At 37.5% G+C, this 15,877-nt stretch overlaps 1 protein-coding gene across 1 annotated transcript; it reads left to right on the top strand.

Annotated features, from left to right (window-relative positions):
- The first annotated feature begins 8,553 nt into the window (after positions 1–8,553).
- Positions 8,554–12,738, top strand: dok5 (Docking protein 5). The gene is given in 7 exon segments (NM_001141501.1): positions 8,554–8,778; positions 8,879–8,986; positions 9,413–9,527; positions 9,683–9,802; positions 10,153–10,342; positions 11,070–11,187; positions 12,618–12,738. Coding segments are annotated over 7 exon segments (783 nt in total). The 5' UTR covers positions 8,554–8,712; the 3' UTR covers positions 12,684–12,738.
- Positions 12,739–15,877: the final 3,139 nt, after the last annotated feature.

Genomic DNA, 15,877 nt, shown 5'->3' with positions numbered 1-15,877 from the left:
TATTATTTGACCATGCTGGTCATTTATGAACATTTGAACATCTTGGCCATGTGCTGTTATAATCTCAACCCGGCACAGCCAGAAGAGGACTGGCCACCCCTCATAGCCTGGTTCCTCTCTAGGTTTCTTCCTAGGTTTTGGCCTTTCTAGGGAGTTTTTCCTAGCCACTGTGTTTCTACATCTGCATTGCTTGCTGTTTGGGGTTTTAGGCTGGGTTTCTGTACAGCACTTTGAGATATCAGCTGATGTAAGAAGGGCTTTATAAATACATTTGATTTGATTTTGATTTAAAACAATCATTGATATGTACTCTAGATGACTGATAGGGAGCACTGTGTTGAAGAATAGTTTGGAACCAATAGAAATGCATTTTTTTATGTAATTCTTTTTTTGCCACGTTTATTCTATTACATACATCTTAATGCATACTTTTAAATAATACTATGTGAGCTAAACATTAAAAAAAAAAATCTGTATGAAAACATTTTCCCTTGAGTATACTTTTTGACATTTTTAATTTTAACACTTTTTTTTACATTGCTAATGTTACTGTCCCCACTACAAAAAAAAAATACTTAAATACATGTAATATTGTCCTTGAAACATTTCATTGAAATACTGTAGAATTACATTCATTCCTATGGAGGATTGCTCCTACTGGTGGGCGCCAATATGGCCGACCAGTGGCTTCAAAGCTTGGCCAGTACAGGGTTTATATACATCCCATGCCACAAGGGCCAATGTGTGGTCGCAAGTCAGCAGATTCCGATAGACCAGGCTCACACAATTATATAAATTCTGTTTTACAGTCTTATTGATAAGAATAAGATGTATTATATTAAACTGTTTTAAACCAATTGGGATCCTTTAAGGATACCTTTGCAATGTGGAAAAATATTGACTATATTGCATCATATTCAATTATATTTAATTTCACTTTACTTCAAAATTCTTATGCAGAAAGAAGATCACCACACATACAAAATGTGTAATGTCACCTGTTATTACCTGTAATTTCTACCTGTTATTAACTGTAATGTCTACCTGTTATTACCTGTAATGTCTACCTGTTATTACCTGTAATGTCTACCTGTTATTACCTGTAATGTCTACCTGTTATTCATTGTAATGTCTACCTGTTAGTCATTGTTATGTCTACCTGTTATTCATTGTAATGTCTACCTGTTATTCATTGTAATGTCTACCTGTTATTCATTGTAATGTCTACCTGTTATTCATTGTTATGTCTACCTGTTATTCATTGTAATGTCTACCTGTTATTCATTGTTATGTCTACCTGTTATTCATTGTTATGTTTACCTGTTATTCATTGTTATGTCTACCTGTTATTCATTGTAATGTCTACCTGTTATTCATTGTTATGTCTACCTGTTATTCATTGTAATGTCTACCTGTTATTCATTGTTATGTCTACCTGTTATTCATTGTTATGTCTACCTGTTATTCATTGTAATGTCTACCTGTTATTCATTGTTATGTTTACCTGTTATTCATTGTAATGTCTACCTGTTATTCATTGTTATGTCTACCTGTTATTCATTGTAATGTCTACCTGTTATTCATTGTTATGTCTACCTGTTATTCATTGTAATGTCTACCTGTTAGTCATTGTTATGTCTACCTGTTATTCATTGTAATGTCTACCTGTTATTCATTGTTATGTCTACCTGTTATTCATTGCCCAAAGCTGCAAGTACTTTATTATGGTCCTTTGATTTGAAATACACTGATTTGAAATACACTGATTTGAAATACACTGATTTCAAATACACTGATTTGAAATGCACAGCTGGATATTTAAGATAGTGTAGTTCTGCCATCTACTGTTCAAACATATACTTCAAGTCATGTCACGAGATTTGGACTGAATTACATAATAATGTAATTTTCTATTACATGATTTCTGTTGACATTATGAAAATATTATGAATCTGTAGTCTACTTCAACGTTTTATTTTAGTTTTGTTTTATTTCAGTATACATGGGTGCGAAAAGTTGAGTACAACAGGAAATTCAAGAAGACATTGCTACTGTAAATCAATAAATGTGATACAAGAAAGAAAATTATGCTGTATACATGTAGTAATAATGAAATAGTAAGAATAATTATGTAGTAATGTTAATAGTATTATCATTATAATATAGTTATAGCATCATATAGCATATCATGCTTTTTTAACCCTCATACTACCTACCGACTGGAGTCATTTTGTTCATAGCCCAAATGTGATTTATGAAATTCTCCCAATTTTTCATGACTTTGTCAATCAACTTGTTCTTAATAAATCAAGATCATGGTTTAGTTTCTCTGTATCAAAATGGTCATAATATAAGTCTATCCTGGGGGGTGACCTGATTCTGACCAGACACACAGATCACCTGATGAAATGAAGCACCATATGTACTCACCTATGGTTATAACTGGTTATAACTAGGCATGACCTAGGTATAATCACAATTACCTCATTAAAGTCTGTCAGTGATATGAATAGTTGGTAGAACTGTAAAATAGACCCCAGCTACCCTCTGAATGTACACATAGTGCTGTATTGGTGTGTATTTCCCCCCAAAAAAGAGTTATTCTACAGGAAATGTTATATAAATACCAATTTTTATAATATCCTACAATTTTCTATATGTGCAACGCATAATAGTATTTGGGTTGCTATAACATTTGGTTTGAAGTGACTTTCAGGATTTGGCCATGCTTTTTGAAGCATCCTGTAATAGACCTTTTACAACCCCCATTACATGACTAGCAGCAATGATAATGCTGGCTGTGGGGTAAGTAAATAAAAAGAAAAAACGAAGCCATATTTTTGGTAATTGTCTAGCAGGATGAATTAATTAATCACTTTTCTTTCAATAAGTATATTTAAAATGTTGGTGTACCGCCCCTTTAAATGGCAGTCATTTTTACCACAGAAATATGTCAAAATCTATATTTACAAAAAATATTATAAAAAACAAAACGGTACTAGAATAGAATCTGGTTTTTAGTACTAATGTGGATTGTACTTTGAAAAAAAATCTGCACATTATTTAAGGGGAAAATGTAGATTTTCGTTTTACAGAATATGCAAATTAACTGTTATTTTGCTAAAATAACAGTCTGCTTTGTTTTCTTAATTTTTATTTTTGTACATGTCTAATAATGTTTTGATAAGAATTAAGTTGAAATTCTGCTATGATTGTTCATTTTTCCAATAGTTTCTTCTAGGGTTCAAAATGACTAATATATTTATGTAAAATATGTTATGAGGGTTAACATGCCTTTTTAAGTAGATTCATAACACCTCAAGTGAAAAATGTATTGTATGTTTTTTTTTACTACATATAATGGAGATACTGTATTTGAAGCATGACTGCACAACACTGTATGTGTGACCTTATTGGTGGCCTCTAAAGTAAAGTGTATTCACCTATCATGATATTTGACTAAAGTCCCAGTTTTTTACGAGGACCAGATTGCCAGAAAAAAAAAAAATCCCCATTAAAAATATCACACTGTGTACACATGCAACATGTTTACGGTATGTGTTTTCCCAAAGGGGACTGTCTGTCACCACCTGATTGACACAGATTCAATATTTTCCTCATGTTCTGCTATTTCACAAGTTTTGAACTCAAAGCATTGACGTAAAGCACACAAAAACATTGGCAAGTGTTATAACAAAGGTGAGAGTAACTTTACCCTCGGTTTCTCAACATGGTCTTTGCTTTGGACCGCTGCCAAGTGTCATTCACCTGAAATGCGTGTGGAGCTGAACAAATGTAGTTAGTTTCTTTGTGAGTACAAGGCCATGCATAATAAGAGTATACGCTGTTGAAAGTGATGTCGTCTACAGTAATTGAGCTTGCCTGGCACAGTGGACAGCGGAACCGTCCCAGCACATTTGACACTGCAGGCAAACACAACGTAGGATACTATTTGAATCCTAGGCTGGTCACTATACGCTCCTGTAAAAGTCAGAGGTATTGTGACTGGTGTATCAGAGGCATAATTCATTTAACCCTTATTTTTCCAGGTGACTCAAAACACATTCTATTTACAGCAACAACCTGGGGAATAATTACAGAGGAGGGGGGTGAATGAGCCAATTGGAAGCTGGGGATGATTAGGTGGCCATGTGGGACAGATGGGGAATTTACCCAGGACACCAGGGTTAACACCCCTAGTCTTACAATAAAAGATTCCATCTGGAAGACGGCACCATACACAGGGCAATGTCACTGCCCTGGGGCATTGTTGTTTATTTTTACGCCAGAGGAAAGAGTGCCTCCTACTGGCCCTCCAACAACAGCATCTGGTCTTCCATCCATGGACTAACCCTGCTTAGCTTCAATGGCAAGCCAGCAGTGGGATGCAGGGTGACATGAATAAAGTGTGAACACCGTGGTAAGATCATCTTAACATAGCTCTTTATTAACTAGTTGGATCCTTATCAGTCAAAATACATTGTAATTTTGAGTCAGGTACAATAATTAATGGAAGAGGAAGTACTGATAAATAATCCTTCACTATGACCATGACTGAATTCTCTACTATCCTACTGCTTACTAAAATATTGACTATCTATTAACCATACTACATATTATTTTTAGAACATTCTAGTAAAGGAACTGTCCAGTGTCTCCATATTTCTATGAAATATGACCTATAATTACGTACAACAAAAGTGAAATAGTTTTCCTTACAAAAAGTGGTAATTAGGTATATTGAAAATTCATACTAGATGAAAAGCATCCTGACTCAAAGTTAAGAAATGTCACATACTACAAAACATCCTATTCTTACTTTCCTACATACTCGCTTAGGCGCATCGCTCCTTTGGGAGCATAGGCCATCAACGACTCCTCTCCTTTTCTTGCGTACTCAAAAAGCCTACTGGGAAGCAGGCTAGAAAAGCAGCTGGACAGAGGCAATGACTTCATGACTAACTGCTAATACATACTAATAGTTTTTTATTCATTTAGCCTATTATGTGTTTCCATCATCATTGTGCATACATTTCAGCTAGATAAAAATGTCATAAGCCCTTTATAAAGCCTACGTAGATGCCATACAAATAATTGATTAACAGATGTAAACTATCTGTTCTTATTTTCAAGTTTTAAAGTCATATATCCATATACAGTATAAAGCATGATCATTGTTCTAATAAATGATTTGTGAAGCATTTATGTAGGCCTTATAAAGGACTATGAAGCTTCATAAGTTATAGTTTGTTTAAAGTCAGACTGAAAAGTCTGTATTTTAAGAGTTGTTGAGTGCATGGTATCAATGCTGTTTATACACACCACACGACTGCCCATGTCATCGGTATGTGTGTAAATGTTTCTCACAGTTAGCTGACGTTGGCAGTAGTGGTAGCAAGAGGCCACAGGTCTTGAATTAGCATTAGCAATTGATGACCCTGCCTACTAAATAGGATTTTGTGAACCTCACGCCCCATAGACATATGCCTGAGTATAATGGGCTGTTTTTAGAATAACTGTAAGTAATACTGCATTGGTAGTCCTCATTCAATTCCAAGCATGTGTAAAGGAATGTGTACAGTTTATTTTCTCATTTCATTGGAGAGTTGGAATGACATGTGGTCTGAAGATAACTATTGTATGGATGACTGTGTGAGTTGAAAACAAGGATAACATATTAGATCATAGTCGAAGTCTGCATTAGGGGTAATCCTGTTCAAAACAAGGATAACATATTAGATCATAGTCGAAGTCTGCATTAGGGGTAATCCTGTTCAAAACAAGGATAACATATTAGATCATAGTCGAAGTCTGCATTAGGGGTAATCCTGTTCAAAACAAGGATAACATATTAGATCATAGTCGAAGTCTGCATTAGGGGTAATCCTGCTTGGGAAAGGGCAGAATAGGCTGTTACCCTGGTCTGGAACCTGCTGTTTTTCTGTTCTACCTGATAATGATTTGGTGGCCCAGGTCACTGATTAGAGGAGAACAAGAGAACAATGAAAAAGGCAGTGGACACACAGTTTTTCAATTTAAATGATTATACAAAATTCTTATATATAGTACCAGTCAAACGTTTGGACACACCTACTCATTCAAGGGTTTTTCTTTATTTGTACTATTTTCTACATTGTACAATAATAGTGAAGACATCAAACTATGAAATAACACATATGGAATCATGTAGTAAACAAAAAAGTGTTGAACAAATGAAAATATATTTTATATTTGAGATTCTTCAAAGGAGCCACCCTTTGCTTTGATGACTGCTTTGCACACTCTTGGCATTCTCTCAACTAGCTTCATGAGGTAGTCACCTGGAATGCATTTCAATTAACAGGTGTGACTTGTTAAAAGCTAATTTGTGGAATTTATTTCCTTCTTAATGCGTTGTAGCATATCAACTGTGTTGTGACAAGGTAGAGGTGGTATACAGAAGTTAACCCTATTTGGTAAAAGACAAACATTTTAGAACTTTGAATGTTTCGTCAAGTGCAGTCGCAAAAACCATCAAGCGCTTTGATGAAACTGGCTCTCATGAGGACTCTCGAAAGGAAGACCCAGAGTTACCAAGTAGCAGACACATCTCAACCTCAGCTGTTCAGAGGAGACTGCGTGAATCTGGTCTTCATTGTTGAATTGCTGCAAAGAAACAACTACTAAAGGACACCAATAAGAAAAAGAGACTTGCTTGGGCAAAGAAACACAAGCAATGGACATTAGACCGGTGGAAATCTGTCCTTTGGTCTGATAAGTACAAATTTGAGATTTTTGGTTCCAATCTCTGTCTTTGTGAGATGGAGAGTAGGTGAACGGATGGTCTTCCCTGTGGCTCAGTTGGTAGAGCATGGTTTTTGCAACGCCAGCATGGTGTGTGCAACGCCAGGGTTGTGGGTTTGATTCCCACGGGGGGCCAATACAAAAAATATATATATATATGAAATGTATGCATTCACTACTGTAAGTCGCTCTGGATAAGCGTGTCTGCTAAATGACTAAAATGTAAATGTAAAATCTCTTCATATGTGGTTCCCACCGTGAAGCATGGAGGAGTGATGGTGTGGGGGAGCTTTGCTGGTGACACTGTCTGTAATTTATTTAGAATTCAGGGCACACTTAACCAGCATGGCTACCACAGCATTCTGCAGCGATACGCCATCCCATCTGGTTTGCGCTTAGTGGGACTATCGTTTGTTTTTAGACAGGACAGTGACCCAAAACACACCTCCAGGCTGTTTAAGGGCTATTTGACAAAGAAGGAGAGTGATGGAGTGCTGCATCAGATGACCTGGCCTCCACAATCACCGACATCAACCCAATTGAGATGGTATGGGATGAGTTGGACCACAGAGTGAAGGATAAACAGCCAACAAGTGCTCAGCATATGTGGGAACTCCTTCAAGACTGTTGGAATAGCATTCCTCATGAAGCTGGTTGAGAGAATGCCAAGAGTGTTCAAAGCTGTCATCAAGGCAAAGGGTGGCTACTTTGAAGAATCTCAAATCTCAAATATATTTTGATTTGTTTAACACTTTTTTGGTTACTACATGATTCCATATGTGTTATTTCATAGTTTTGATGTCTTCACAATTTTTCTACAATGTAGAAAATAGTAAAAATAAGGGAAAATGCTTAAATGAGTAGGTGTGTCCAAACTTTTGACTGCTACTGTATATATGGGGGATACAACCATCTCAGCTCTGCAGATTTTGCTACGAAGAGACAGAATCATTAGATCATTTGTTTTGGTACTGTCCAAATGTAGCTTGTTTTTGGTCGCAGGTTCAGGAATGGCTGAAGAATTGCAAGATTTACCTGGAGTTAACTCTGCAAATAGCACTGCTGGGTGATCTGAAAGTTAATCGATCGATAATATAATACTCTTAGAAAACGTTTTTTTCTTTAAATTACAATCTGTAGAAACTATGAGAATAGAAAGGTTCAGAACTTTTGTGAAACATCACAGCACAGCTGAAAAATATATGGCAAATAGAAATCAAAACGAGATGGTCTTCAGAGATAGATGGGAGGGGTTGAGGGTCGCTGAAGGATCGGACTAAAAACAAACAAAAGATAACTAATGTAAAATATACTGTGTCCGTAATATGAATATAGTATGTATAAGCTGGAAGTAGAAGCCTAAATGTTGTTGTCCATCAGTTTATTCTAATTAGGGGAGGGGTGGTAGGGTTAGAGGAAAACAATAATAATAATAAAAGCCAGTGGAACTGGCTTCTAGGTCCAGAGTTGAAATTGAGGAGGCTAGAGTGTACCGTAGCAACGGTTGGAAGAGTTGCATCTAACTCGATACACTTAAATAGGAAAACAGACAGAGACAGGTTTTCATCGAGGATATATTTATTTGTGTTTATATTTAAGTCTCAAGATTGACAGGCTACTAATTAGAGGTCCTGTGAGAATCCTGGTTCTTTGGACTAGATCCCTCCCTACCGAATATAAACTTCAGACTCACTGTCTCTCTCTCTCTCTCGTCTGCCCCCCCCACTGCCTCACCCTAATATCTACATCACAGAAGGAGATCAGTCCCATAATAGTCCCATGAGCATTGGGCTATAGCGATACTCCTGCGTTGCACTGTGTTGTATTGTCAAATCAGAGACGGGAGGAGAGACATGATAAAGAGAGAGTAAAGGGACTTCTGTGTGCCAGTTTCTCCCAAGCATGAGTGTCTGATGGTGGGTTCAAGCAATGGATTTGTATTTTAATGACATTGTTAAACAGGGATATGTGTATTTTCGCAGCAAGCATTTATGGGTAAGTGTCTGCTTTCAAACCAGCCTCAGACCAATTTAATCTAAGTCAATGGACTCAACGTGGATGAACTGATTTCTCAATCATTCCCTCTTTTGTCCAGATCTATCGGAGGTGCTGGCTTGTTCTAAGAAGAGACTCCAGTAAAGGGCCCAAGAGATTGGAGAGGTTCTCAAATGAACAGGCGGCTAACTGCCAATGTCACCACAAAGTAACAATCAAACTGAAATACTGGGGTGGTGATTTGTTTAGTTTTTCCCCCGTGATTATCAATAACATCGAGAGTTGTGGTTATTTTGTTGATTTGTGAAAATGAGAGTCATTACACTCAAATGTACCACAGGGTCTCGACAACAAAATGAGAAGAGATATATATTTAGAAGTATAAAGAAGATTTGCTCACTGTTTGCTTGCTGTGAGCTTAAATTGACATATAGCTTTGTGGCTTTGTAGAGATGAAACTACGTTTCAACCACAGAGATCCTATTAAAAGTTATATGGGTAATTCTATAGTTTCAACAACCTGATAAAGACTGTGTTGGCTGGAGGGTTGTTATTATATAATGAAAGTTTTATTATTAAAGAGCACTTTTGGGAGCAACAAACAGGGCCATTATTGTGTCCTATATTCTTTCAGGTGACAGACCTCAGAAAAATAAGAAGTGTTGCCAGACCCCCACGGGATAAAAAGAAACATGCTGTGGTTCTCACTTTCAAGGACGACTCACCAAAGGCTTTTGCATGTGATTCAGGTGAGTTTGGGAAACATGAACTTAATGTTGTATTGAATTAAACTGGATTGAGTTGACTTGAACTAACTTATTTTGTCAACACAACTAACTACAAATACAAATGATTTACAAGTATAACACATTCTAAAAGCATTTCGTTCAACAACTCCTAACAGAGTTGGACGCCAAGGAATGGTGCAAAGTGCTACAAATGGAATGTCTGGAGACTAAAATGACTGACCTGACCTTGGAGGAGCCGGTCCTATTTAACATGAACCTACATCGAGATCACAGAGGTATAGACCACGTTCGGATAATATTCCAGCAATGACACAAGCTACTATAATGATCAAATGCTTTGAATAAATGGGTCGAAAAATATGAGCAACATGCTTTAAAGGCCCAATCTTTCATCTGAAAAACAACAAACCGACTACACTTGGCGTGATATAAAGCTGAGGGATGGGCCTCCAAAAGAAAAAAAAGCACTCACATTCATAGCTCTAAATATTTAACCACATTTTGAAACTATAAATTACATAATGTAAGTAACATTGTTCAATTAAATTAGTTTAAGCTACCAAAATAAATATCACAGATCGCACCTTGTTTCTGGCTTATCAATGTATTGTGTTCTCTTTTCCAGAGCAGTTCCACGTATTCATGAAGCCATCACAGTGTATGGATTTCAATGGGGAATGTAATCTTCAGATCACTTGTGACACTCTCATGCTGTGGGACACCCAGAACCCTGGTCTCAAAATCACATCCTGGCCACTGCGGTCACTTCGCCGTTACGGTCGGGGTCAAAACTGGTTCACATTTGAAGCTGGGAGGTGAGGATCTGGGTAGAAAACCACTTGATAAGAATTGTATTAACCAATGTAATGTATATACTGTATAAACAAGTCAACATAGTTTGTAGCTGTCTTCCTATTGGATACTCTATGTTGACTAAGAATCAGAGCCGTGCATCATACATCTAAATACATAAGTGACCTCATAGACCAAGAGGTGTGTACAGTATACTGCTAGGGGTAGGATTGATGCAGGGTTCATACCCTGTCCTGGGACTTTTTGGACATGGGCTACTGGGAATAGACATATTTACTATACCAGTCATTTCATTTCTAATCATTGAAGAGAAGTGATTAGTGCGTACTTGGGAGGAAGGAGAGATAATTTGGAAAAAAAACAAACCTCCAATGGACTTCACTCTGCTCTACTCCATTACCAGTGACCACTGCTCTGAAACCACTGATCTGAAATGACTTAATAGGTGAAAGTAAGATGGTTGATACCGATCCAGCCCTTTGACCAGTCAGAGGTCCTCAAGGGAAAGTGTTATTTAACATTATGAAACACTGTTGGATTACACTAAATAATATCTTTAGTGAATAAGTGATTATATGCTTTATAATTATTGTGGATTGTAATGCTTATATTTGCTAATGCTTATTTATGATAGTTTTTTGAAAGTGTAAGTAACTATTTGGGAGTCTGAACCAAATTAATTTATCATAGGCCATTCACAGAATGAATGGAAAACTGTATTTTCCCCAGGATGTGTGACACTGGAGAGGGACTCTTCACCTTTCAGACACCAGAGGGAGAACTGCTCTATCATAGAGTGAATGAGGCGGTGTTAGCCACTGTGAAGCAAGAGGACTGGCTATGCTGTGTACGTTAACCACTTTCACATCACACCTGGGTTCAAAAGCTATTTGAAGTCTTTGAAATACTTTCAGCATTTGCTTAAATCTGCCTGGAGTGCCAGGTGGGCGGGGTTTGCAAACTCAATCAAGGCAAACTCAATCAAGCACAGCTGAAGTATTTGCAATGATTTCAAATAGTATTTGAACCCAGGTCTGATTCACATAGTCTTATTGTGCCTGTAACCTGCACTGCCCAGTTTAATTGCTGTAATCTCCCCATAATAATGTAGTCAAGCATGACACAATCAAGACAAATCTCCTCTATTATTGAATGAGCACTCAGGCCCCGACCTCCAAGGGGCCCACAACCCTGGAAGGTGTAGAATTGCAGGAAATTCGCTTTAAAATGGCAACATTTTCTCTTAGCCTCATGACAAAATGTGTAGAGTAGCATTATAAAACTGCACAGTTTTCTCTCTGCACCATGACAAAATGTGTAGAATAGCATTATAAAACTACAGTTCTCTCTGCACCATGACAAAATGTGTAGAACAGCATTATATAACTAGTTTTCTCTCTGCACCATGACAAAATGTGTAGAACAGCATTATAAAACTAGTTTTCTCTCTGCACCATGACAAAATGTGTAGAACAGCATTATAAAACTAGTTTTCTCTCTGCACCATGACAAAATGTGTAGAACAGCATTATAAAACTAGTTTTCTCTCTGCACCATGACAAAATGTGTAGAACAGCATTATAAAACTAGTTTTCTCTCTGCACCATGACAAAATGTTTAGAACAGCATTATAAAACTAGTTTTCTCTCTGCACCATAGCAAAATGTGTAGAACAGCATTATAAAACTAGTTTTCTCTCTGCACCATGACAAAATGTGTAGAACAGCATTATAAAACTCGTTTTCTCTCTGCACCATGACAAAATGTGTAGAACAGCATTATAAAACTAGTTTTCTCTCTGCACCATGACAAAATGTGTAGAACAGCATTATAAAACTAGTTTTCTCTCTGCACCATAGCAAAATGTGTAGAACAGCATTATAAAACTAGTTTTCTCTCTGCACCATGACAAAATGTGGTGAAATGCAGTACGTTAGCTGATTTCCACAACAACAAACAAAAAGAAATCGGAGGTCGGTGCCCCAAATGTGGCAGCACAACCCTGCATAGGCCCATATTCAAAATGTGTCTCAGAGTATATACTGCACAGGAGTGCTGACCTTGGATCAGTTTTGACTGTTAAATGTTTTGAAAATTAAATCAGATTATGGACAGGGGGGGCTGATTCCTGATCAGCACTCATACTCTTGAGACGCTTGTGAAATGAGATAGAACTCTGCCACCTACTGCATATCCATGTGTATTAAACATTAAGTGTCAGCATTCTGTGCATTATCACTTCCATTGTCTTGTTTTTTTGCCCATGGACCCATTTAGGATGAGAGGAAGACAGGCACGGAGAGGAGAACCAGAGAGTCTACAATACCTTGGTCTCTGTGCTGATACTGCTGATTCTGACGGTCCCATTTGAAATCAGATTAAATATATTCACTGTATATCAGTTCGATAGTCATTGTTGTTTTTTGAAACAATGTTCAGATATGAAGGAATTACGTAAACAGCAAGGACTATATATTTATGTACTGGAATCCTTCAGTATATTTTTAGGTAAAACTATCAGTTCATTTGAGTCTGCTTTTTGCATTTTGATAGTTTGTGTGAATATTCGTTTTTGCTTTTAATAGTACAGATAACTGCCAAAATAAAGGCAACACTTGAGTAATTAAGGGATACAAAGTATATTGAAAGCAGGTGCTTCCACACAGGTGTGGTTCCTGAGTTAATTAAGCAATTAACATCCCATCATGCTTATGGTCATGTGATAAAATGCCCAGTTGCCCATTATTTTAGTTACCATGGCTATACGAAGAGATCTCAGGGACTTTGAAAAAGGGGTCACAGAGGAGCACAGGGGGTTTCAAGTGTTTGTGTGTCTCAGTCACCAGATCTCAACTCAATTGAACTATTATGGGAGATTCTGCAGGGCATGAGACAGCATTTTCCACCACCATAAACAAAACACCAAATTCGTCGTGGAAGAATGGTGTACACTTGTAGAATCAATGCCTAGGTGCATTGAAGCTGTTCTTGCAGCTCGTGGTTGCCCAACGTCCTATAAGACACTTGGTGTTTCCTTTATTTTGTCAGTTACTTGTACATTACTGTTGAATTTCTGAAAGTTAATAAATTAGTTATTAAAAATGATTATAACGACTAGCCATTAGTTCCCATTGTTTGCCATATGCGTCAAAGATGAATGCCTACTATATATAGAGCAGAGAAAACTGAGTACCCCTCCGTGAGTCTTCGCAATACACCAAAATCTGTTAGTGCTGAACAGAGAGCAAAAATCTGGACGTCTCACTATTAGACAAACAATACATTCAAGCTTAAATTTATGGTGGGTACCTCAAACTTCATGTTTCAATTAACGACTAGTCTTGCCAACAACAGCAAGAAAACACACATTTTGTGTGATTTAAGATTCAATTAGGCTTCTATGGTGAATGATGATGATGACAAAACATTAAAACCAAGATTGTGATCTGGCTGGCCTCGGCTTCAGGCACACATTTGACAACATACTATTTAAATGTTTTACATTTAACCTTTATTTAACTAGGCAAGTCAGTTAAGAAAAAGTGTTATTTACAATGACCCCGGCAAAACCCCGGACGACGCTGGGCCAATTGTGCTCCACCCTATGGGACTCCCAATCACAGCTGGATGTGATACAGCTTGGAATCGAACCAGGGACTGTAGTGACACCTCTTGCACTGAGATGCAGTGTCTTAGAACGCTGTGCCACTACACAAACTGTCCAAAGAGAAACAATGGATCTGACAGGGGAGAGGTATGAAGACTAACGTGATATTAATATACACTGAGTGTACAAAACATTAGGAACATCTGCTATTCCAGGTGAAAGTTATGATCCCTTATTGATTTCACCTTTTAAATCCACTTCAAACATTGTAGATGAAGGGGAGGAGACAGGTACATTTTTTACTGCAATGGGCTAAATCAGGATCACAGTGTTTCTTGGTAGTCTTAAACAAATCTACTTTGAAACCAAAGTATAGACCTCACACACATGGTTATGGACTTAACAAAATACACCTGTACCATGTAAGATAGAGTTGAAATGTATTACATTTTCTGTTTGCAGCCCAATATTACACTTTCTATACATCACAGAAGACTGAAATTTAACCAAATCGTTTGACATAGAAACACTTCAAATGTTTAATTATGAAATTATGAAAAATATTAATATCATTCCACCCATGAGTCACTAGGTCATTTGACTGCAGGAATTAATGAGGATTTTTAAGCCTTGAGATAATTGAGGCATGGATTGTGTACAGTATGTGTGCCATTCAGAGGGTGAATGCGCAAGACAAAAAATGTAAGCGTGTTTGTATGTACACCGGTTTAACTGTGTCAAGAACTGCAACGCTGATGGGTTTTTCAAACTCAACAGTTTCCTGTGTGTATCAAGAATAGTCCACCACCCAAAGGACATCCAGCCAACTTGACACAACTGTGGGAAGCATTTGAGTCAACATGGGCCAGCATCCCTGTGGACCGCTTTAGACACCTTGTAGAGTCCATGTCCCCAACGAATTGAGGCTATTCTGAGAGTAAACGGTGCATTCGAAAAGTATTCAGACCCCTTGACTTTTTCCACATTGTGTTACATTTCAGCCTTATTCTAGAATGGATTAAAAAAAAAAATCCCCTCATCAATCTACACATCAACAGGTTTTTATAAATGTTGGCAAATTTATAAAAATGTATTTAAAATCAATAAATGAAATATCACATTTACTCAGTACTTTGTTGAAGCACCTTCGGCAGAGATGACAGCCTTGAGCCTTCTGAGGTATGATGCTACAAGCTTGGCACAGCTATATTTGAGGAGTTTCTCCCATTCTTCTCTGCAGATCCTCTCAAGCTCTGTCATTTTGGATGGGGAGGACATTTAATGACATTCAGAGACTTGTCCTGAAGCCACTCCTGTGTTTCTCTTCGCTGTGTGCTTAGGGTTGTTGTCCTGTTGGAAGGTGAACCTTCGCCCCCAGTCTAAGGTCCTGAACACTCTGTAACAGGTTTCCATCAAGGATCTCTCTGTACTTTGCTCCGTTCCTCATCAATCTATACACAATACCCCATAATGACATAGTGAAAACAGGTTTTTAGACATTTTTGCAACTATATTAAAACTAAAAAACAGAAATACCTTATTTACATAAGTTTTCAGACCATTTAATATGAGACTCGAAATAGAGCTCAGGTGCATCCTGTTTCCATTGATCATCCTTCAGACGATGTTTCTACAACTTGATTGGAGTCCACTTCTGGTAAATTCAATTGATTGGACATGATTTGGAAAGGCACACACCTGTCTATATAAGGTCCCACAGTTGACAGTGCATGTCAGAGCAAAAACCTAGACCTCTGAGACAGGATTGTGTCGAGGAACAGATCTGGGGAAGAGTACCAAAACAATTCTGCAGCATTGAAGGTCCCCTAGAACACTGGCCTTACTCATTATTAAATGGAAGAAGTTTGGAACCACCAAGACTGTTCCTAGAGCTGGTCACCTGGCCAAACTGAGCAATCAGGGGAGAAGG

Source organism: Salmo salar, chromosome ssa22, assembly GCF_905237065.1.
Source record: "Salmo salar chromosome ssa22, Ssal_v3.1, whole genome shotgun sequence".
NCBI classification, from domain to species: Eukaryota; Metazoa; Chordata; class Actinopteri; order Salmoniformes; family Salmonidae; genus Salmo; species Salmo salar.
Note: the sequence above shows the minus strand (reverse complement) of the source record. Positions and strands in the feature narration are given on the sequence as shown.